This window comes from Chelon labrosus (assembly GCF_963514085.1).
Source record: "Chelon labrosus genome assembly, chromosome: 20".
NCBI classification, from domain to species: domain Eukaryota; kingdom Metazoa; phylum Chordata; class Actinopteri; order Mugiliformes; family Mugilidae; genus Chelon; species Chelon labrosus.
The window spans coordinates 13,409,830-13,434,920 of NC_140353.1; the positions used below are offsets into that span (position 1 = coordinate 13,409,830).

Genomic DNA, 25,091 nt, shown 5'->3' on the forward strand with positions numbered 1-25,091 from the left:
AAACACAACCCCCTCTGCTTCCCCTCTCCCCAACGTCCTGGAGTGACAACCTACCCCCCACCTCCCCCGCGCCTCCCTCTCGTTCTCAACGCTCCCCTCTTCACTGTACACCCCCTGCAGCGACAGCCCAAGAGCACAATCAGGGAACACACTGCTGGCTGATGGAATAATTATTGCATCCAAGAAGGCTACAGGAGAAGGCTCTCCCCGGGGACCTGCCTATGTGTGATAGCATGCGAGACGGATCGTGTGACTGAAAGAAAAAATGAGATGGAATAGATGAATGTGAGATGGAGGGAAAGAAAGGGAGAAACTACACCGGAGCACACGTGGCTGTGTGCGACCCCGCGCACGTGTGCGTGCGGGCTCGTGAGTGTGCTGGAGCGTTTATGAGAGGTATCCGCAACACATCCATTCAAGACAAATCTGCCCTGTTTCACTGTCTCTGCCTCTCTCTCACCTCATTCTGTCTCGTTTCTTCCGGCAAAGACATAAATCAAGCATCACTAAGACGCCACACAGGACATAAAAAAAGGTGCTCTACTGATTTATAATTGTCTTTGCCATTGAGGGGTCCTCACAACCAAAAGCTCAGCTTGTAACCTTGAGGTTTAATTCATGCGGCATAATGACGACCGGGGCACATGTGTTCTTGAAGGGAGGAGAGAAATAAAGGATTATTATGCTGTTTTTTTTCCCCCTACAACAAGCACAGGTACAGGGAAATTAATTGCTTCTCTCTTTCGCTCCCTTCCTCTCCCTCCCTCCTTCCTTCTCTCTCCCTGCCTCACCCAAGTATATGATCAGCCACAGAAAAAAGAAAAAAAAAAAAAAAAAAGCAGTGAGGAAAGGCTCAGATTTCTTCGCCTACAACAGCTTGTCCACCTGTTCACCCTCAGTCTCTATGCTAATGAAGCTGTTTCCCTACACAACTTGCTCTAAATGCTCAAAGGAGAATCTGCGCGCCTGGTGAAGCAAAGTCTAACATCCATCAGTTTTAAGTTTGTGCAAAAAAAATTGTACATATGCATACTGTGTGTGTTCTGCTGTTTGGTAAAAAAAAAAAAAAAAAGTGGTTTGTTTCAACATGCACCAGTGAAAACATGCTGCAGTGGTGTACTTACAGCTCTTTCCAATCCATTATCTAGTTTATGCTCATAGTCAAAAAACAGGCAACTGATAGAGTTCAACTTTGCGGTCCACGTCTGTGGTGTCACTGTTCTCCATTATTCGCACATTTGATATGCCGGCACAGTCGCAGAGAACAGAGCGAGGCGGGGTTGCTCTCTGGTCATGGGCGCAGGAGTCCTCTTTGCTCCGATCGCAATCATCGAGGTTCCACTTGATTTCACAGAGGTTTGTAAGGAGATGGGGGGGCCGAGGGGCGGTGAGGAGGTGGAGGAGGAGCGGGAAGCGTGGGCGACATAGTAACTAAATGGAACAAGCACCAAGTGGGGCAGGGTGGAGGTGGGCAGGCAGGATGAGTGCCCTGCAGGAAAAGCTGTAGGTGCACGGTGAGAGGGCGCAGGTAATCCAGAGAGTTTCTCAACACAAAAACATCTCTAACTCCTTCCACGTCTCTCACCGGAAAAAGTTCAGCTTCAGTTCAGAGATGCAAAAAAAAAAAAAAAAAAAACCTGCTTGAAAACAGCTTGCTCTTCAACTCAGTTTTCCACTCCTAATTCTTCATTCATCCCACCGGCAGCATGGTTTTCCCTCATTCAGTTAATCCACTGTGCTGCGTCTGCTGTGAGTGGCTGTAGATCCTGGTGGCCAGGTTCTTCCCAGAGCCTCCGCCGCTCACAGGCAGAAGGAGAGGGAGAGAATCCGCACACTTGGCTCTGCTGAAAGATTTCCTTGGGTAGCTGAGAATGAGGAGAATTCCTACCCCTGTTCCGCCTCTCGGTCCTTCTCCTGCTATCGGAGAAATTCTGGCAGCTGTCCTGCCGTGTCTCTCTCTCTCTCTCTCTCTCCCTGCCTCTCTCGCTCGCTCGCTCACGCACACACACACACACACACAACCTCCTCTCTTCCAGCCTCCCTCTCTCTCTCTCTTTCTTTTCACAGCCCAGCCCCTTTTCCCTTCGACTGCCAGACGAGGTGTCAGCGCTCGATTGCTGGCTGCTTGCGGCGCAATTTGCGAGTACTCACACACACACACACACACACACCGTCTCTCATACAACCCCCTGCACAAGCACACACACACGTATGCACCCCACCACACGTCACATGAATACTTAATGCATACAGGAGCCCTCTCTTCTTTTAGGGTCCCTCACTTCAAACAGATTTTGTTAGTACGCCTACAGTGCATGCATGCAAGAGCACGAGTGTGTATGTGCGTCTGTGCGGGTAGTGAGCGTACACTTCTACACATTTGTGTTGTTGTTTTTTTTTCATTGTTGAAGGATGCAATTAGCCAGAAGAATGAGGGCGTTATTAATCAGAAGGAGCGACACGCAGATAAGGAAGGATATACTTAGGAGATGGATTGCTGGAATGACTGATGGTCTGACTCAGTTGGGAAAGCAAGAGAGAAAGAGTGCGAGCGAGGGAAGAGAGCGAGGGAGAGGACAGACAATGAACAGATGACACGTTAGAAAGGCAGATTTATGCCGGCCAGTGGGAGAGAGCGCAGTCAGTCAATGGTCAAGGGTAAAAAGGGGAATGAAAGCATGTGAGTGGGTGAGCGCCGGGGTGAGAGTACCCTGTATTCCCTGGGCTGCCAATTTACCAGTAAGCCCTCTCAGCCCCCGACCAGCCAGTCTTGTTTGAAAGGCGGCTGCTTTGGCTGCAGAGTGCCTACTACAACACATCGGCAAACCGAGTGGGTGTGAGACTTGCCAGATGAAAGTACATTCAGCACAAAGCTCTCTCTGCCTCTCTCCTTCTGACACAGTGCCCCTCGTCTGAACTCTGCTTGGATTAAATTTGGAGGCGAAAAAAACAGAAAAACTGCCTACATATTTGCGGAGCGCGGTATAGCGAGGAAGCAGTTTGATATATCGCATAACCTTTATCTTCTGCGGCGCGTCTAAATTAATTTGGCTGAGGTGGTCTTATTTTAAAGTGCAAGAGCCGTCTCCTGGAGGTTTGCTACTGTACATGCTCCCCCACCGCCCTTTGAATCGTGATTGGCAACAGTCGATGGGTGGAAAACAATACTAACGTCCACATTGGTCACCCTGACGGCGCCGAAAGCAATTAGCCTCATGCCCATTGCTGCGACCCTCAATGTTCTTTCAAGTGTTATATATCAAAATGACATAAAAATAGTCCCAGTCACAGTTGGAACTGTCCTGATGGCCTTTCAGCTCCATCACTGTCTCCTTATGAACAGACCTTAGGGACATATAATGACTGTAATACATATATATATAAATGAGCCGGAGCAAGACAGATGTAAAATCAACCACCTTTTAAAGAAAAGGTCTCCTGGCGCCTTTGTTCGAGAAAGGACATCTCGAGCTCCTCACCTATGTAGGGAGCGACAGTGAGGGAGGAGGAGGAGATCAGGTCAATGACTGCGGAACAGAGAGAGTGGAGAGGATGTGTTTTTTTTTCACCTCCTGCTTTCAAAGCTTCACCTATGCCTGCTGTCAATAATCACTCCAGCCTCTTTTTCTTTCAAAGCTTTGTCAAATTAACAAGAGAAATTCCTCTGCCCCAGAGAATCATTAGCGGGCACGCCCATTAGCTTTGTTTGTGCAAATTTGCCTCTGTTTTCTAGGCTAGCCACGCGGCTCTTTAGGTAGCGCCTTTCTGAGGCTAATTATCACGTTGGCCACATTTACCATTGTTGACATTTCCTTCCTTTTTCTTTTTTCACTCCACAGACAAGATAAGGCCACTCTGGCCATTCATGCGGGGATCAGATCATTGGGGGTGATATCAGGATGCTTTACCCCCCCCCCCCCCCTCTCACAGCCACCCACCCACGGCGAGTCTCCCACTGCTGCTGATTAGCAGACCGGCATAGCTCTTCATGAATGGAGATGGGAATACTGGGCTCCAGCCAGCCTGAACACCATGCAGTGATAATGACTACAGCACAATGAGTCCGACTCACTCACTCGCTGGAGACACTGAGAATTTACCCTGGGTTCAGTAGCAAAGGCATTTGTGTGGTTTCTTTATATCCGTGCCGCGTGCTGGAAATGTTGCAAAGCCAACATGCCATATCAGCAGATGGGCATGATTGCCTGGTTTCGATGTGCGTTGGTCTATCGGGTTGTGGTTTTGAGTCAAAAGACAATCATTAGAAGACCTCCCCAGAGCTAAAATCAGTACACACAGCCTTATTGATGGGCTGCCCTTGACAGGATCAAACAGCCCTCTACCCCAAAGGTGTGGGGGAATAACATAAATCTACCAGCTGTTGCAGAAACACAACTTCAGTTCAGTTCAGACACAGTGCAGACAGACATCGCTGCGTGGCTCGTGCTCTGCCAATTTTGGGACGGGATTAAAGCAAATCTGTGTCTCTGCGCTGGCCTCGTCGTCCCAGGTCACACACAGCCTGACCCAGCCGCCGCTAAGCTTCAATGGTGATTAAGCAGCCATGACATCAGCCTATGAACACACGCACACACATTCATATGGCTCGCAGGCGAGGGGAGATGATGTCATACTCTGCCAACCAGCCCTGGCAGCGAGAGGGCCCACCCGGAAAAGATTTATTAGCAAGGCCAGGATGCCGATCATTAAATGAGACGAATGCTTCCATGCCATCAACGTTTTCTCAGAGTTCACCCATTGTAGCTGGTTTTTTTCAGTGGTTCAGAGAGGGCTGTTTGCTGGAAGTGTCAGCTTATTCCAGATGTGCGGCCGATCATGTATAAACATATGAATTACACCAACACGAAAAGCTCACGGAAGGTGTTAAAATAACCAAAGAAATATGCACATTTACCTGAGACGTAGCATTAGAGATATGGGAAGGGTAACAGAAGAACAAGCTGATAGATGCATGACTAAGCTGATCCGAGCCTCCTTTGTGGCAGAGGAGTTTAGTCTGGTAATGAGCCCATCTCCTTTCTAAAGTCTTCCTGCAATCAAGGACACTCTAGTATAAACATTAATTTAGTTTTTCTCACTTCCTCTCCCTTCTCCTAAATCACTCAAAACAACTGCCTGCCTGAGGCTACAGCACCGTGAACGCTGGGATTAATATTGGAATGTGGCTGAGCAACTCTTAATTGGACCAAAAATGTGCAATTATATTTCACAGAAAGCTGCCACAAAAAGCTCCCACCTGGAGATACAGAAGGCGACATTTCCCTCGGTGCGGTGTGGTTATCTTATCATTCAGATTCAGATTAGCATCAACCAAAACCAAGATCTTTCCAGTCATTTTGAAAAATGCATTTCCTCCCTCCTCTGGCAGCCCGAGATACATTTAAATGGAAGAGAGAACTAACAGGCTTATCTGGCTGTCAGCTGAGTCTTATCAATCCAAAGCTCTGAAGCTTTCGACTGACTGCGAACCTGTTTCCTCCTGCTTGGCTGTTTTGGTCTGGAGGTACTGTAGAGCTCCCTTCTCCTGTGTCAGTTTACACAGCAGTAATTTGCACGAAGTGGCCAAACACCTTCAGGCTAGGATTTATAGACTTTTTTATAAATCCTCTGAAATAGATAAATGAATCTCAGCAAAACCAGACAGCAATGAATGTGATGTCCAGTTAGTGGAGCAATATCCTGCCTGACACGTTCCAAAAAAACATCAGACCCAGGCCTTTTAGAAAAGCTCTTTGTTCCAACAAGGTGTTCAACAAGCCTTTTGTTCCCGCACAGTGTCTGGCCTTGGACGCAGAATATCAAATGGAGCATTATTTGTGTGCTGACTGCTGACAGCCCAAGGCTGCACACACATCTTCACTGCACCAATCCCCAACCAATTAGGTAAGGGCAAATGCATTCATGTAACATCTGTGACTACAATGTGTTGCCACAGAAAGAATAGATTCCCCACCAAAAGTGATGTTTCCTTCTGCATGCGACTTGTCGCTGTGTCATAATGCGGATTCAAAGAGCCCTCCTGTCACAGGAAGCGAGAAAAATGCAGCATTCCGTAAATAAAATCCTAAATTCTACCCACGGGTTGTAAACCTGTTCACGGTCTCCTCACAACTCTTTTCAAACGGCCTGTGGACTGAGGTGGAAAACAGGGGATTAGAGTATCCTCAAGAGAATAGCTTGAATAATGGAGGATCGTTTGAAACATAGAGGGAGAAAGGGAATTGCGGATGGTAAACTGGGGAGAAAAAAAAAGGAATCGCAGAGGTGGGGATGGCGTTAGAAAAGAAAAAACTGGGTGAGGTAGTCAGTAAGAGAAAAGTGCAGTGGAAACAGAATGACAGAGACGGTGACAGAGAGAGCAGCGGGGTGTACAGCCAAGCCCTCTCTGCGATCAGAGGGCCTGGCTCTGTGCCAGAGAAGCGCTGTCCACAAGGAGGTAAATCATTTTCTGCCTGAGAAAGAATCAGGGGGAAAAATGACGGCTGGGGCGATGCCACAGCCAGCTTGGAATTGCTTTATTCCCAACGATGGGAATCCCCACTCGGCCAAGAATAAATGGAACAGTTGGCGTTAAAATGTGGAAAAAAAAAACTCATCAATATTCAAGAAAGCCTGGTTTGGTGCTACAGTACATCAGCGTGAAAATCGGAAATTTAAGCGCTGGCTTGTATCAGCGCTGAGGTAAAACAACTTCTTTGTTCATTTTACTGTGATCTGGTTGTGAAATATCAAGAGACCCAAGCGGATCCATCTTCTGTGGCTTTGGACTTTAGATCAAGGAGAAGCTGTTCATGCCAACAGGCAATCAGTTCCTGAAGTGCAGTGCAAAGAAGGTGCTCATTGTCTCCGACAGTGAGGTTAACTGCATTATGATGGAGAAGGGGATTATTTTTTCACATAAGGCAGACAAAGTAAACTGAAGAGCTTTTGTGGTGCATTCGCAGCCCATAAGACCACCCTGCACCCATCATCCAAGTCATATTAATTCGCCCCTTCCTCACACTGAAAGGCCACAAAACTCTCTTGCTAAGCTAGGGGCTTATGGTGGGCTTAACATGAGCAAAGGATGGATATTTCAATATTTCTGTCTGGCATTCAGGATCACGTCTTACTAATGTGGCTTTAACTAGCTTGAACATTAGGCTATGAAGAGGTGGACAAAGGACATATTTGTCAATCAATTTAAGACCCCTTGAGGAAAGAATTGGAAATACCTGCAACGAGAGTCAAAAGGTCATCGAAGGCAAACCTCTAGCAATTGACTTGTTTACGGATGCGAGCAGGCAAAACGCGCAGCTATTATGTCAAAACGGTTTCAGGCAGCAAAAGTGAAAGTCTCTGAAGAAAATTCACTTTTCAGCTGATGGGTGACAGATGATAATGAAGACATGTTCCTCCCTGCTCCACAGACTGCAGCTTCCCCACCTCTGGCACTGCTGACAAAGATTAACAGCTGCTTTCATCTCTTCCAGAGCCGTTCTCAGACACTGCTCCGGGTATTTCTGCAACGCTCCTCTCCAAGGCTGCAGAGAGACTGGAATAACTCCACATTTTTCAATACACATGTTGAACTCCGATTCACCCACCTATCCCACCCACGTCTTCCCTTGAAAACTTCAGGTAGGCAGCTCTTCTCAAGGCAGAAACGCTTGGCGCTGTCGTCAAGTCATCGCCCGGCTGAGTGACGTTTCCGTTCTCAAGCACACAATGGAGGCAGGATATTTGATACACAAGAGACAAACGGGGGACTATTATTGACGCAAGAGTATTCCTCAATCAAATATTACGTCTTCCTGCCTTAATTCATAACTTGGGATCACAACAGATAACAACTTGAGACCATGATAAGTGTGGGAGAGACATGCAGAGGGGAAAAAGTCAGCATACTTCTGCTCCACTTCTCCGCTTCATTAATCACTTGCTGCCAGGGCAAGACACCTAGCGATTATTTATTTGCACTTCTCCGCACAGAGGCTATCACAACAAACAGGCCCGCAGGCTGCTGAGAACATTTGGGGGTGATTAATCAGTGGGCCGTCGAGAGAGACAGGACGCAGGGGGAAGGGAGTTCAAACATGTGTTTCTTAATCTTTCATCTATATTCTAGTCAATAGGCAACCCAACAAAAACTAGAGGGGGTCCAAGTCAAGCGAAATGAGCCGTATTGTCAGGGAGATGGACGTGGGAGTAGTGGATGGAGCTAAACGTCTTATATGCGAATCAATAAACACATCATGGACGTATTTGGGAAGAAAAATCCAGACAAAATGGAGAACAGCCAATAAAAAGTCGGCGACTTCAACCGTACTATTCAAATTAAAGCAGTTCATCCTGTATCGCACACTCGTAAAGCCAACCACCGAAACACACACGGCTATACTCACTGGGCTACATAGAGCGTACATGGGGATAAGGGGGTTTTTAGCACACCACAGCTGGCTCTCGCGTGCTGGGCCGTGAACCGATTACAGGCTATAATCCTCTCCATTCACGGCGATGTGCATGTAGGAAGCCGCAACAGAAACACAGAGCGCGTAAAACTACTCTTTGTAGTTCTTTTTTATTTTATTTCATACTGCGGTTTTTGCGTGTGGCCAGTCTGCTGACTCGTCTCAAGTGGACACGGAGAGGTGGGACACAATATCCTGCACAGTTAGTCTTAATCTTTCTAATTCTCTTTCTAGTACACACAAACATGATATTGCAGAAAAAGCACTGCAGCTTATTGTCTACTAACTGTACCAGTACATTTCATTAGTCTCGTTAGTCCCAAAATTTCCCTTTTTTAAAACTTTCCACAGTTGGCATTTTCATGTCATTTCACACATTTGCCACAGCAGCAGCCAAGCAACCTACAGAAGGAGCTTTAAATAAAGAAGACACTGTGATTACAATGTAACGCTTCAGCTATTGATGCTGCGGGCGATGAGGTAAATGCTAAACCACCCTGTCCTGACAATGGGCTTACCCTCTGCGGTAATTTGAACTCCACTCTTAAAAAAGCAGAGCCCTACCAGTTGACACTCAGAGGGACTGGTTGGCTGCATGTGTGTGTGTTTCTCAAATAAAATAAAGCGCCAGCGTTTGGGGAAATCAACCCACTTCCAGTGATTAGGCACCATAGCTTTTAGTTATTCATGTTGAATAGAAGGCCGTGGCTGAGCACTGAGGGGCAGTGATGCCTGAGAAGCCCCACCAGGAGCCATCTTTGTTTTTTCTAGATTGTAAGACATAAAGGCAGCTCGCGGGGGCTCGTGAGGCCACAGGCTCGAATCCAAAACTGCACACAAAAGGTCATAAAAATCCTCATTGCACATTCCCTGCCATCAGCTATTGGGAGTTCGCTCCTTCTTATTCCGTCGTGTCTCAAACACAATGTAGAAGTGACTGCGGTTGTAATGACAAGGATAATAGACTCCATTTGCATGACACCTTTCACTGAGGGGCATTAAAGAGGTTTAGATGGCATCCCTCAGCCCCCACAGCCCTGATGCCTAATATCCATTCAACAGGCTGGGGGCAGGCTAGTACGATAACTGAACACTAATGCACTGATCGTGAAGCCCCGTGGGCAGCTATCAGAGCCGTTATCTAGTTAAATTGGGACGGCTCGACGTGGGCAGGCAAACATTCGGAAATGGATGGATGTTGAGGGCGTGACCTCTCCTGCCCACATGTAAATCATTTTTTATTTTATTTTTACCGTCACTACCACCTTGCTGAGTGACAAAAGCAGCCCTGTTGGAAATGACATGACAAGCCCACAGAACAGAGGTTTATGCTCCACATTTATTCAGTCCTCCATGTGTGAAAGGAATCTGTCAGGAGTGGACGGCAGTGCTTCCCCCTTTCCCCACAGGGCTTAGGACACGAGGACCCAGGGTGAGCGCACAGGCTTGAGTCAGCACTTCAGCCCTTTTGTTTGTCATCCCCTCCCCATCCAACTCCACTGCCCCCCTGCAGGCTATGTGAGTGGGCCCAGACAGACTTCCTGACTCAGGGATTTATTTGAGTCGAAGAGGGGAAAATGCATGAGGTTATCCCTCGCGAAGGCTGCGACAAGCCCTCAGCTTTTCTTTGTTTCCTATCACTGCAGCTGTTTGCCAGTCATAATGACAGGCCCGAGTGATTCTACGCCAACTGTCCCAACAGAACCCATCACCCCGGCGCTGCAGGGGGCACAACACCATCACACCATGTTATCGTATTCCGGGGGAGACACAGACCCCCAGAAAGTGGCAGCGGAATCCGCCACAGCAAGATCAGCACTCTAGCTGCTGCTCTTCATATAATTTGAGCACAGAATCTCGGACGTCTCATGCAAAATTCAGCATATACCCCTGTGCAACTAGTGATTAAATCTCTATCTTTATATCTATATATATATATATATATATTTATAAAAGAAAAAACTGTCTGCTACCTGAGAATGATGGAGGATTATGAGTCAGAGGGAAGAGGCATTTTGCTGTTGCGGTTGGATGAGAAGGTGCATGAGGGTAGTGGGATGAATCTACTGTACCTCGTACAGATCCCTGAGGCTCTCAGGCCAGACTGGATCTCCATCAACACCTCAGCCTTGACGGTGCCTGACAGGCCTCGGATAGATTCACACCTGGGCTTATCAACAGGCTCCAGCCCTTTCTTGGCCTCAGCTGCCGCTACCACCGAGTCTGCCGCTGCACAGAGGCAGCCATTACTCCCATCAGCCTGATTATGGCAGGAAAATACCAGCTGGTGTTTTATCCAACAGTAAACAAAGACAAATACCACAGAGCAGCTCAACCACCCCGACTACCACCCACTCAATACTTCTGATGAGCCATTCGCTACCCTGGGCATGTGTTTCTGAGATTCAACAGATTGATATGAATCAATTCTTATTCGTCAGGCTCTGGAGGAAGCGGTAGTATTAACATTTCAGCTCCAGTGTGGCTGCTTCCTCAAAATGGAGCCGGGATTTCTGGTACACATGCTACACATTCTGCTCACACACTTTCTTAGGTGGTGGAATCCATCTCGCTGTGGCTTGACAACAGAACCATTAGCCTCTCACCTCCAGGGAGCAGACAGTGTAACTCCGACTGCACAAAACTGCGCATTCTACAGAGCGGAAAAGAGAGATAGATAAATCGAGAGAGAGAATAATACCACTGCAGCTCACAGAGCACAATCCAACACAGACATGCACGTCCTACACGTTGTCCACACACAGAATAAGAGCATCACAAATCCAAGTGAGCTCAATGTTGTCTGTGTGTAACATAACTTACTTGACTCCCATGGCAGTGAATCCAATATTCTTCTCCGCAGGTACAAACCTCCTGCTCCTGATGTTCTCAGAAAGGAGCATCAGTGCGAGCACGCCTTCGGAATGACAACATTTACAAACACATTCATCCGAGGCAGCTACTGTCCCACTCCGTATCTCTATCCCCCTGCCATGTGGGCCGCATCCACGGTTTTGAGTAGACCCCTCTGCGTAATCTGTCCTGCCTATTTGTCAGTAACAGGGATTCCTGCTGTCAGTCACAGCACAGCCAACCAAACACAGCACTGTCCTGCTTTGTCTGCGCTGAGCCTCTCTGTGTGAATCTCCCCTGCTGTGAAAGAGGGCTGACAGAACAACTGTGTTCCCCCAGAAACCCAAACAGAACGGAGTGGCCGAGTTACTTGCGCAAACTTCATAAACAGCCACATTCTATGGCTGATTGGTCAACCAACATTTGTTATTCAGAACAAAGAACAAGCACTTGTGATCCTGCAGAGTTCCCCCTTTGCAACACGCAGGACTCGTCATTGAAGAGATGCTTGTAACTCCCTCTGACTAAATTACAGTCCAGTGGAGTAGAGAGGTCTATTTCAACTTCCTGATTTCCAATCTCCACTTCTGAAAGAAAAATCAGACCCATTTTATTCCCACAAGCTAATGACTTGTTTCTATGGTTACTCAGAGCAGCCTGGGGGATGAAGGGCAGAGTGAGTGTTGCTGACACAAAGGCAGGGTCTTGTGTGTGCAGGCGAGCCGAGGCTAAATGGCCCTGCTGCAACAATTACAGGAGGATTCCTTCTGCACAATCACAGTCATTACTGCACAAACACTCACCTGGGCAGCAGCTGCGAGGGAGCGATGGATGACCATAAAACCACTTCCTCCTGACAGTCCTCCGGGGCTGCATTCCAGCAAACAGCTGTCCGGCCTGCCCCTGCAACATCCCGCCCGCCCGTGTGCCACCTTTGAAGTCTACATCCACTGACTGTTAACTTCAGTGTCTTCAAGACTCTTCAATTCATTATCTCTCCGCATCTTAATAATGATTTAATCATCCACTCTCAGCGCATGATAAATGTGAGGCAGCAAAGTGACGACTCGACTAGCCTCCTTTCACACAAACACAAACAAGGGACCAACAATAGACCATGGAAACTGTCTCATGCTGCTATGCTGAAATGAGCCCACTGATCCAAGCAGGCGGCAAACTGTGCAGCCGACTCCTCTCAGCAGTGTGTAGAAAGAAATCCCACGGGCTCGGCGAGTAATAAACGCACCGTCACAATCAGCAGGTGTTAATGGAACAGAAAGATGGGTAGAAGGATCTGCGAGGCGGCTGTTAGCCACACCGTCTAGCCCCTGCTGTGGGCTCCGCCTGGTTTCATTACACAACGCTGTGTCAATACACTAATCATATGCTCTGTCACAAGGCAATCAGTGCTTAACGTGCTAGTCAGCTGAACACATGGCTCTAAATTCATTACCCCTAACCCCACAATGACATGCCCATAGACACGTAACGATATGCACACACACACACACCATCCAGCCAGAGTGTGACCTCTGACTCGTCCTGTCTCCCTGCGACTGTATAGTCAGTCTAATTGACAACTGGTCACTGCTGACCCCGGGGTCATCTTGGTTTCAGGCTTCCTCCTTACAATTGGAAACAGGAAGCAGATAAAAGAGCACATTTAAAAACAGGAATTTCACAAATGCTTTGAAAGGCGCATTCACAGCACGATCAAAGACGTTGGTTATTTCCAGAAAAATGGATGCATCAAAAGATAATATTTGTGAAATGGGAACATTTTACTAAGGCAAGGACACAGAGACTGAAAGCACTTTGAGATTTGTCTACTCAGCCTGGAAGATGTTGTAAATCAAATGAATTCATGCGAACAAATGGGTAATATGCCCTCTTGAATTAATAACTAGTTCCTTTCAATTAATAATTTGCTCTGTCTGGTTAATAATGTCTCCACACGAATTACATTAACAATCGGTTATCTCCTAAAATAATGCCAAGGGATGTCAAACCAAAACCCAACCATACTGTATATAATAAGGTGAACTTAATGCAAAAATTGTAAGACAAATAATTCAGTAATTTGTTTCTCTTTTAAAATGGGGGTTCAAATAATTAATCTAGTGGTACACATTACTGATTCGTACATAGCAATTGTCAAATATTTGACTCTGACCAGCAGGGCTCCACATTTATCAGACGTTTTTTCTTAAAATTATTTTTCAGCCGAGTAGACGTCTTAAATGAAACAATTAAAATGCTCTTCTCCTTTTTAGCCAGTAGAACGGCTGACTTGCTTTTCCAATGAAAAATGAAACACTGGATCGCTTTTGTTCGCCATGCTCCTCTTTCCACTCGGCAACAAACTAGCTAGCGCCGCTAGACTCTTAGCTAATTGCGTTCTAATTAAAATTTCATCTCTGAGTGGAACGGCGTTAGTGAATGTCAGACAAGTGTCGAAGGAGCCTTCTGAACTCCGCTGGGGTAAAAACCGCTGTTTGGTTATTCTGCTCCCAACATCGCGGGCTCTCAGGATTTACACACGCGTCCCGCTAATTGTATCTTTGGAGAACAAAAAAAGAATACTAATCAGATATGAGTTTTCAATCAAGCCAAAAAACACGAAGCGCACTAATTTGATCTGTTTCAATTTATTTTTTACAACTGAAGAAATAAATTTCTGATTGTTTCAATTCTTTTTGAACTTTTGGGGACGTCTATTTCAATCAGTAATGACAAAGAAAAACAATAACAATACGATGATGATGATGATGATGATGATGATATTCCTGTTGCAGGCAACAGCTGCAAAAGGGTCAGGAAGTGGGTGTGCTTCAAATCAAGCACAGTGCATCTCTGCCACCCCTTTTTTCGTATCTGCAGAATGCTGTTTAAGGCTGGCCCATCATCATTGTACTTCTGTGGGCCAAGTAAAACACTGCATTCTTGGCAGCAAATTATCTTTCGGACAAAATGAAAGGTGGGACCCCCTCTGCACCCCCTCTGCTCCACCAGGACCCGCTGCAAGGGAAAAAACAAGTCCAGCTTGTTCGTTTTTCCTGCGCTTAGCACACTCTGAATGGCTAGAAAAAGTTCTTTATGCTACTCTTTTTTTTTTTGAGCTCACGTCCAAAGAAAACATGAGAACTAATACATCAGTGTCAGGAATTAACCCTGTCTAGCAGAGGGACACACCTCGCTGTTGTTCGGGCCGACGTTGCTCTTGTGACGGGAAGAAAGACACATAGGAAGTTGCAAATTAATGTAAGGATCTGCAAGGTCCTCTCAGTCAGAGGAAAGGCCTCGTGGTCAGACTGATACGCTCTGACACTGTGAACGCTGGCAAGGCAAACTCCATTCTGAAGAAAGCTCCACACTGATCCCCCCTGGGCTTCCTGTCACACTCCACAAGTCCCTTCACCGGTTTCCTCTACCTCCCGTGGTGCAGGCCTTCAATAGTCCTATGCATCATTCTTAGCCAGCTTCCCTTTGGCCAACATTCATTACAGCATAGCACTCTTTGGAGAGTAGAGGCAGGGAATGTATGAACCGACCAGCCTGCCAGAGAATCTATCAATGACAATATAGCACATTTCAGCAGCAATCCACCCGCCTGGAGAGGGTGAAGTATTCTCCAGGGCAACAACACCAGAGCCAAGCACTCCACACAAAAAAAAAAAAGCTTTCCTCTGCCTGAGACACACAGGGACCAAATGGTTTCACTGAATGACCAAATAAAAGCCCTGCACTGCAGCATCCAATATGCTTTTGCCCGAAGAGGAAAAATCCAAAAAGCTGTTTTAGGCTGAATAAAGAAAAAAAATAACAAAGGATAAAATGCCTCAGGACAATACTCAGATTTAACCTAAGCCCCTTTCGTGAGACACTCCTTCTTCATATCAAATTATGTAATTCTATTATCCATTCATGAGCACTGGTGCCTGTAACTAAAGGTTCATTTAGTTCCATGATGTGCATCCCACGGCATGCTGCAAGTCAAGCATGGCAAAAACAACATCTCGGTGGAAGAGGTGGGCGCCCCACATGGAGGTGGACACTGTGAACCATAACCAGACATCTGAAGGCGAGTCTGTGCATATCTCCTCTTCAGCTGCCTTCGTGTAAATCAGCACATGCTGAAAGGCTGAATGCACGCAGGTGTGTATGCAAACACATTTCACGCCATAACAGCTCAATCTAATCTTTCGACGTCTTGACAGAACCCATCATCTGACAGCGCGAGGGGGAGGGGCTTACCTAATGAAGAAGGAGGCCGCTGCAGATGAGGAAGGAGAGGGGGAGGTGGATGCACTGGTGACGGGTGCTGGGAGTCCCGCTTGGCTGGAGCTCCTCAGTCGGCAGGGCGTCAGGGTGCTGCTGCTGCTGCTGCTGAGGATGCTGGCGGCGCTGGTCATGGTGGTGACTGGGGCCTCCGCGGCTGTGACATCACTGTCTGCATCCCCCATCAAACCATGGGCCTGTTGACACACAGATACAGAGATAAGACCACAACAACAGCGTACAGGTTTTTTTTTTTTTTGCTGCTCCTGCCCACTTTCCTTCCACTCCATTTACTCCCCCTCTGCTCTCCTCTGCCACAGATGGATGGGCAGCTGCTGCAGCCAGTACCGGTTAGGGGGAGTCAGCAGTATCCACAGCAGAGAGCCCGCTACATAACAGCAAGGATGCTGCAACATTCACGGATTCTGGCAACACTAAGGAGCTCTCTCTGGCTGTACCCTACTGTAATTAAGTGATAACCCACATTTAATTAGTAATTAAATCACTGGCGATTTACCTCACTCCGCTCCCCTCTCGATTATATCTATACCTCCGTAGCTAATTCGGCACTTTGCTCATCAGGAACGAGGAACGTGTCTTCCTGCACCGTTGAGTCAGACTTTGTCGGAGCAAGTTTCAAAGGCAGTAAATAATGAACAACTACGTGACAGGTGAGATTTGTTCCTTAGCTGAAATGTTTGCGGGATAGCTGAATTGTGGTTTTTCGGGCACACCCTGCTCTGGAAGCTTGGTAATTGAATAGGGGTAAATTGAGGTGAGCCTCATCTGGTTCAGCCCTTCGGCTATTGTACCGGAAGTCAAAGCAACAACTTGAAACTCACTTTAAAGATACAAAACGTTCAGTGTACTGTGTCTAATAACTATGGTATTGTAGTTGCACGTTAACAAAAGGTCATAATATATGAAGTTCTAAATATAGATACAGACGAAAAAGTTTTAACACAGATCTTAATATTTATACTTTAACAAAAAAAAAAAAAAAAAAAGACTGCATAAAGTCTCCTGGCTCTCTGGTGGTTAAGTCAAGGCGAACACGGCATAGTGAAGATGGAGCACAGAGAGGGTCAGCCAGAGCTGTGACGCCTGCAACAATCATTGTACTGATTGCTCCGGGAGAGACAGAGGGAGTGCAGAGAGCTAATTATACGAGCCAAAAGCCAGTTCTGAGACTGCACTAGGGCCGGAGTCATCGTACTGACAAAAGGTTAATCCCCACCGGAGCCGCCAGTTCATCCTACAGGATAATGATCAATAGCGCCGGACGAAAACCGGTTCTGTGGGTTTTCAGTATCTGAAATTAAATAAATAAAGGCCAAAGTTTTCCTGAAAACATTTGTTACACTGACACATGGACACTGTATAATCAGCAATGACCTTGGACTGAGCAAAACACGGAGCAGCAGCAGCAGCCTCGGTGCTGTTTGACAGGATATGTATTATAAACATAGTTCAGGCCCTCTGCATATTTACCACCTCTGTGTTTGCCCTAGATTCATGTTTGGCAACTCAAATAACATCCTTTACAATCTTTTTTATAAAGCGACTGGCCTTCCACTATCTGCCGTTCGTCAACACAGACTGACAGCTGCACTATTTATATGGTGAACCTGACATCTGAATGCTATACATCAGGATGTGAAGACATACTTGCATTCTAACATTCACATGAGAGGTTTGGCTCTTGTTCCGAGTTCCACTGTTTGCTTCAAATGCAGTACAATGCGTTGCTATACTAAAGCACGGCTGCAATGTCTTTTCCCAGAAAAGCTCCACTGGGCTGGCGTTGGCTGCTGCACGGTCTTCATACCCATTCCCACTTTCCCATTACTTTCCTTTGAGCTTGTTATCGGAGTTAAGGATCGCAGCCTTGTTTTAAAGGCCCTGCTCTTGCTCTCTTGAGATTTCATGGTAGAGGCTGAGCCAGAAATCAAGCCGCAGTGTGTGAAGTTATGACTTCGGAAGCACACGATGGAAAAACTGTCTGCAAACTGAAATGAGCCAAATACAGATCCTCACGCAGCCGCCAGAGCGGAAAGCCTCACACCATGCTGGTGTCTGTGACAGGTTAGGAACTCGGCGCATACCAGCGGAGTAGACCCATTACACGCTGGCACGAGAGGCCGGAGCACTTCACACGCAGCCGTACAGGAAACCGATGTGTATAGCTCATCAAGTCTGTCGCTGATTGAGGCGGTGTAGTGGCAACTTTAAAATCAAGTGGCGGCAGATTTCAGGAGCACGAAGGGACAGCTGGTCGCAGGTGGGGCTACAGACTCAAACACACACAGGCTTGGGCTCATCATGGTGCCCTATCAAAGAGTATTCCCCTTGGAATTAAGACAGGGGACTTAAGCTCCATGGCCAAGCTGCTCTCAGTGGCCTTGGACCTGGACTGGCCCTGATTCTGGCTGAAAAGTATGAGCTATCCCCTGGTCAGGTAATTAGACAGTGTCAGTGGAGCCATGTGTGCTCGGCCGTTTGCACCAAAAGTCAGTAATGAGCTGGCCTTCCACCCTTTAAACCCCAGCCCTCCCTGATCCCTTTACCTTGGTTTTCCACTGGAAAGAAAAGATGAGGAGGAAAGAGGAGGGAGGAGGGAGGAAAGGGGCATAATGGAAAAAAGTGAAGAATTGAAAAAGGGTTTGGGAGAGTGCTTTCTATGAAGTCTGAAGTGAGCAGGGTAGACCAGCATTCTATCAGTATACAATCATCCCCCCGAGACTACCAGGACTCCCCTGTGACCTTTGATCCCAGCAGTCAACAGACGATTACTGCTGAGGTGAAATAGGCCTTGTGTTAATCTGCCTGTCGTGCTTGGCTGGCCTCTGTAACCAACAGAAACCTGCTGAGGTGAGAATCCACCTCTAACAATTTTAAGACTACATCAGAAAAAGACAAACATATAACACGGAAAATGTCTGCAAGCCAACGCCACGGAATATTCGACTGTCTCCAAATTTGGCACGAGTGGGAGCTTTCCTTCATTTTCCTTCCTGTATCGTTTTCCTTCTCTTGTCATCGTCGCTTTCTGTGGCACACTGCCGCGGGAGCCCAGCTGCACCGAAGCAGCAGCAGCCAAGATCATCTGCTGGGCTTCAAATTGGTGGCAATGGAGCAGGCCATGGCAGCAGGCAACCAGCGGGCCAACAACGGAAACCCTCGTGAGTCAAGAACACTTGTTTTTTGTAGATTAGTGCACATGTGGTTTTGGATTTAACGGAGCAGAAGGGAGAATGGCAGATTTTGAAAACCAGCATAAAATAGCTTGTAATGCGATTTCCCGGAATACCTTAAGTGCTTGAAGTTCTTCGTTCAAACAGCCAGTAAGACCTAAGGATTACTTGAGCAAATGTGAAATTGGATAATGTCAACTTTGGTTTTTAGGTTCTGGAACTGAAAGAAACGAACCAGAAATGCCAAATTCAACCCGTCTGTAACCAGTGTAAGACAAATACAGAGATGGAGCCAGAGAGTTTCAATTCAAAAGACGACCACAAACATAGTTCCAGATGTTAACCAGAGCCTTTTCCCAAATGGGAGAGTCAAGGTGCTCGATAATGGCCTGCCGTGTGGGAGCGCCCCAGGCTCCCTGGTTGACACACTGTGAAGAATTTCTGTCTAGCACACACACAGTCCATCTCTGCCTCATTGTCTGAACAACACTGCATGCTTTCCACACAAAGAAACCAAGAGGGAATCATGAACTAAAGCTTGTGCCTTTCGGCGGTATGTAACTTCCAATCCTCAAGAGTGTGTGTGGGTTTTTTTGTTTTTTTTGTCCCTCTGAAGGACCTGGCTTTAATGAAAGAAACTGTCTTGAGAAAATAACACTATTTCTGCTGTGTTTGTTACTTAATGTCCTGAAGGGACATTTCTCTCTGTCCGAGGAAAGCCCCGGCCTCAGCTACAGGCACCGAGCAACTCATCCCAGTTCCCAGGGCCACTAATTGCTTTTAGACACATAGATGGAGAACACAAGTCAGCCTCTCCCTTCTGTGCCAGGCCGTTTGATTTGCCCTAGATTGCGTACATGCAGTTAAAAGCTTTTGATGGCCTCCCATAAACCATCTCTACAGGCACTGGTTGACATGAAAGGGAGGAGTGAAAATCTGTCTTCAATTTTTCAACAAGAAAAAGAAGGAACAACACTGCCATGACCTGTAGCTGACTGTTATCAACACAGCCATACCAGAAATGGCTAAATTCACAGTTTATAAATCTGATGGGGTTATTAAAATGAAAGTACAAGATGATAGTAGCTGTTTACTCTGTACACTGAGTCTGCCTGGTGTAGAATGTCACAGATATTTGTCAATCAGGTCCGAGACCAGATGTCCCCGTAAATGCCAGAAGAGACTCCAAAAAAAGACACCTTCAGATCAGCACCCAGGAATACACTCTGAGATGCAATGAGTAAATGTTTCTGGGAAGCTGCTGTAAATGCAAATAAATTACGTAAAGCCATAACAAGAGTACAGCAGCTCCCACGACACCGGGGGCAAAACTCAGGACCTTTCCGAGTATCTCGCACATCAAACAAAGTACAGACTAATGCCTCGGCCAACATGAGAGAAGAGTTATGGGGAAGCTGTGGGGTGGTCATTTGAAATGCCCTTGAGGAGGAGGTCAGCAGATTAGAGTTGAGATGACCTCCGACCTCAGATCACTCAAGCTCCTTGACTACTGAGGAATGAGAGGTCAGCACTCCTGCAGAGTTCTTACTCACAGATGCTCTCCAGGGCTTCGTCTCTTCTAAAGGTCTGAAATGTAACATTTGTATTGACGAGACTTGACGAGCACTGCCTTATGGTGATGATGAATTGAAAATAATCAAGTATAGTATCATAGATTCAGATGTGTGGAATCCCTAGAGGGACATTTTAGTAGTTTGCAAGGAATAGAAAGTCATTCCACTACACACTATTTTAAAGTTGCTTTAAAAGAAAGTTGGAGCTAGATGCATGAAATAATTGGGAAAATGGACCCATACCGGTTTAGGCTGAGGGATAAAGTTGTTGACCCTGGAAATGCTCCACATGCCCTCGAGGTACTGCTGCGCCTGGATGGTGACGGTATTCAGAGATCCAGTGAGCTGCCCTCCCGCTACTGTCACCTGGACGCTGGTTTTGGGTCCTGAAGTGACCGAGGGGCTCTGGGACCAGCCTGGCACCCTGTGCCGCTCCCCTATCGGCAGGACGGAACGGGCAGCGGGTTGGGTTTTTGACAGCTGTTTCGCGTGGACACTGGAGGACGACACGGCCAATCTCGAAGGCTGCGGCAAATAGGATCTTGTTGGTAAGGTTGCCATGTCTGAGCTGAAGGCGAGGACGGGGGCATGGAGTGTCTGCAAGGCTTCCTGCCTCAGTTGGTGGAGAGGCGTGGAGCACACCTGGCAACATCCAGGTTCATGGTTCCCAGGTGTTTGAAGCTGATCGAACAGGAAGGCAGCATATCCAGGGTCCTGCGGAGAGAACACACACAACAAAGGTACTTTATTAAAGTCAACGCCCGTTATTCCAAATACTACACATGTAGCACGAGGCTCTCAGGTCTGTCTTTGTGCATGAATTTCCCGTATGTTGTTTAAACTTTCCAGGCGTGTCTGTGGTCTGCTAACAGTGCGGTCCCTTAATGCCCTCTGGGACCATCTCTCTCTCATTTAACCACTTCCTCTTCTCCAGGATGGTTGTTTGTTTAGGCTGAGCTGCTTTGCCTGCATGCAACACAAGACTTCTAATCAGGTTCACTAGGCAAGTGCTCGTTTCACAGTGTCTGATGGGAGCCCAAACAATGCAAACGTAAGGAGGAAGCTCTGAAACAAGTCTTGTAGGAATTAGTAGAAGATCCCACAGAGACATTCCTCGCAAAAATGAATAACTAAATAAATTAAAAACAATGTTTGGAAAAGCTTATAGCAGCTTTCTTTTAAAGATGGTGTCCAGCAGAGTTTTGTCCTTTCACTTCATTTCTAGCAGGTCTCCCCGGGACAGTCCATCTCAGCTTGGGAGGAATGACAAACAAGAACAACAACTGAGGGGACTCAACCACCCAAATATATTTTACATGTGATAAGTGTCTCATAGTGAAAAGTGTGATAAGCAGATGCACAGTTTTATTTTGAAATGACAAGTAAGGGATGAATATATCTTTCTGTTTGTTTAAGGGAAACAGACATTCACACAAACACTTTCACACGCGCACACACACACAGACACACTCACAGGCAAGACGGTCTCTTAAGAGGCATAAAGGGGCACTATGAGCTCCTGCCCAGAGGAGTCGTGGCCTAAGAAGGGAGCTCACAGCCTGTACATAAATGTTTATGAGACCTTTGCTCCGCAGAACCACGGAGGTGATCAGGAGGAGTAAAGCAGAGGAGAACACAGCGATCCTCCGCTCTAATGCAGTGCCACTTAATGCGGCTAACCCGACTGGCCCGGAGACCGGAGAGGGAGGCAGAGGGACTCTAAATCTCCTCCCCATGAAGGCAGCTCAATACATAGACTGTTAGATTACCTTTCTCTGCAAACACCCGCAGCATTAATAGGATGACCAAGCAGCCTTCCTGCAGCTTTACGGAAGAAACGTGGACACTTATCACCCTTTTACAAAAATGGACAGGGAGCTGAATTCACACAATCATGCTTAAAGCACTCTGATGGATGAGCATAATCTCCATATCATCGCTTTACTTAGAAGACTGGTCTGGACTAATGTTAACTGAGTGGTTCTGGTTAATGCTTTACTATATTGGCTACTGACTTTACACATGGGCAGGCATGGGCAGGATGTAAGCACCGCTAAGAAACAAACTAAGCATGTAAAAAATCCCATAAACCTTCCTCTGAGATGGCTAATGGTTGATCAAGTGCAGTGTGCTACTGAATGAATGAAGATGCTAGAGTAAATCCAAGGCGGAAACGGATTTAAATATAAGAAGCTTATAGTAGAAACGCGATAGAGCTATGATAGAGTTTTAAAAAGTTATATCTAAGGCCCCTTCATACTGACACATGAAAAATCTCCGCTGAAGGCAGGATATTTATGCACAAGACAGGACAGTTCCGCCGAAATAAAACGAAAGACTATGAAAAATTGGAGTGAAATGTGAGACAGAGCCAGTAAAAACACCGCTGGCTGCTACTTCCACAGTCTCCTCTGGTTTCATGTACACACTTCCTCGACAGGAAATTGAGGCGAAGTCGTAACCACTCAACTCCGCCCCTTCACCCTTCACCCTCCGAGCCACTCCTTACCCACCTCGGGCAACTGGTAGATGGAGGAAATCAATTCCCCTCTCTCTCATGCATGCATTGTTAGGTGTTGATTTAGGGGAGCTAATAAAGTGACACACAAAGCTGAGCCCATCTGCTGTTCAGTTAGGATTCTGGAGGTTAGAGAGCGGGCTTCTTCCTGTAAAGCTGTCTGCGAGCTTTACGCCCGGCGGAGTGAACCAAGGGTCAGGGCCACAAGGCGTGTGAGGATGATGGCAAAGATGAGGAGGATGATGATGATGTTGGGGATATGGAAGAGAATGATGCGGGTATGATAAAACTGAAGGCCACAGAGTCCGTATTTATATAGTAGTCCATAAGAGGTGAAGAGGAGCGGGAGGTGGTGGTACGTATTTCACACATCACTCAGATGATGCAGGTTTGGATATAAAAATATAACAATAAAGATAGCTGGGAAGTCATCACATTCTTACAAGCTTAAATAGTTTACTCGTTTGTTTGCTCTCATTCGGTCTAACTGCTTGAGAGCTTCCGCGTAAGTGGAAAACACGAAACGTACGACGCATGAGTGCGCCCAGCCCTGAAGCCATATTGTTTCTTTTATTATCCATTTGATCTATTACTGACAGGTGCAAGTGGGTGTAAAGAGTAGCGCTGCTTCAGAGAAGTATGTACCGCACGGCATCAGCCCAATCCAAACGTTCAAAGCATTCCTACTGGTGCAGTAGAGGCGTGGAGTTACTTCAGGGCTCTGGCTCCACGACCATTGTTCAAGAGGGAGATGGTTTTGGTTTTCAACCCGAGGTCTGTCGGTGGAGAAAATTAAACTGCACAGGCAAGGATAAGAGGACAGAGGAAGAGAGGGAGGCGGGAGGAGGTAGGCCGAGGTTGTGGCCTTTGCCTGGAGGCTTGTGGGTGGCTGTGCTGGTTTACTGCCTGTCAGCGCTGATCTTTATTAAACTCTGGGGACAAATGTAGTCAGATACTGTGGCCTTATTATGGGAAGGAGGTGTGCCGAGTACACTGGAGAGAGAAGGACGTCCCTGTGGAATGAACCCTTCACGGCCCTTAGAGACCTAAGTTTGTCTTTGTCCCTCACACTAACTGTGATGAAAACCAGGACAGCAGCAGCAGCAGGAGCGAGAGCCACCCAGCTGACTGTCTCTCTGGGCTGATGGAGAGTGTCATCACAGACAGCCCGTGCCCAGAGGCTGATGGAAACAAGCTGAGCTGTAACCACTTACGGAAGAGGGGACAGGGAGAAAGATGTGCATGATTTCTCTCCCGTGCCTCCTCAGGGTACGAGCAGAACCAGGCAAAGTCACATATGGGTTTTTGGTTCAAATCACACTTCATTTACTTTGTCTTGTCAGTACACCACCTGCCTAACCAGACAAAAGCAAAAGCAGCCATCTAGCCGTTTCTACATTCTGTGCCTGATGTACCTCTGATGTGGAGCGCCGGGCCAGATACAGCAAGATGACTTAAATCAACGGAAGGTCACAGTGATTTGAAATGCATGAGGCCCCTCACGAGCCGAGACTCTTTTAGGCACGCTCCATTGAAAGCAAAATACTCTGGGAAACCCTATTTTCTATTCCAGTTGAGCCCAACAGATATTTCCCAGACATAAAAGCTCCCCGTGGCCCTCTGCAGCAGTGGCAGAAAGAGAAATGATGTAAAATGGTATCGATGTGTATCCATGATGAGAAAAAAAATAAAGTGAAAAGTTTGGTAGCCAGCAGCTTGTCAGCTCACACCTGAACTATATTAGAGTCGCCAGAAATCTGTGGCAATCTGCCATATGTAATTTATACTCCTGTTTCTAACATCGGTCACGGTGCCTAGTGCTGAGAATCAGCCCTGAACTTGCATTAAGGTATTCGTCATTCCTCAGCCAGTTGTGTGTTCATTGTAAGCATTTATTAAATTGAAAGACAAGCCAGGTTAACTCCTGAAAGTTCACTTTAAGATTACATTGCTCAGTCAATCTTCTTTTCCTTCCTTCCTCTTCCAGGTTTCTGTTTTATTATTCTAACAGCATGGAGACATTCCTCAATATGAGTCAGTGCAACACCACGCTGCTTTATATCTGTCCTCTCACCGGCACCAGTCCTGTTTACAGATCACAGTTCTTAAGTACTTCCTACTGGCTGCATTTTCTTGTAAAATGAAGACCACACAGCAGCTGCCCAATCTAATGCCCTTTCAACTCACTGACTTTCCCTTCCCC

General features: G+C 46.8%; 1 protein-coding gene across 1 annotated transcript in view; it reads right to left on the reverse strand.

Moving 5' to 3' along the window:
- The window catches only part of kif26ab (kinesin family member 26Ab), a 61,657-nt gene that overhangs the window by 16,778 nt on the left and 19,788 nt on the right, over window positions 1-25,091 (reverse strand). Inside the window, exons 3-4 of the mRNA XM_084568963.1 lie at window positions 20,614-21,084; window positions 15,579-15,799 (exon numbers count right to left, since the gene is read on the reverse strand). Coding sequence (XP_084425089.1) covers window positions 15,579-15,799; window positions 20,614-21,084 — 692 coding nt within the window. The remainder of the gene's footprint in view (window positions 1-15,578; window positions 15,800-20,613; window positions 21,085-25,091) is intronic.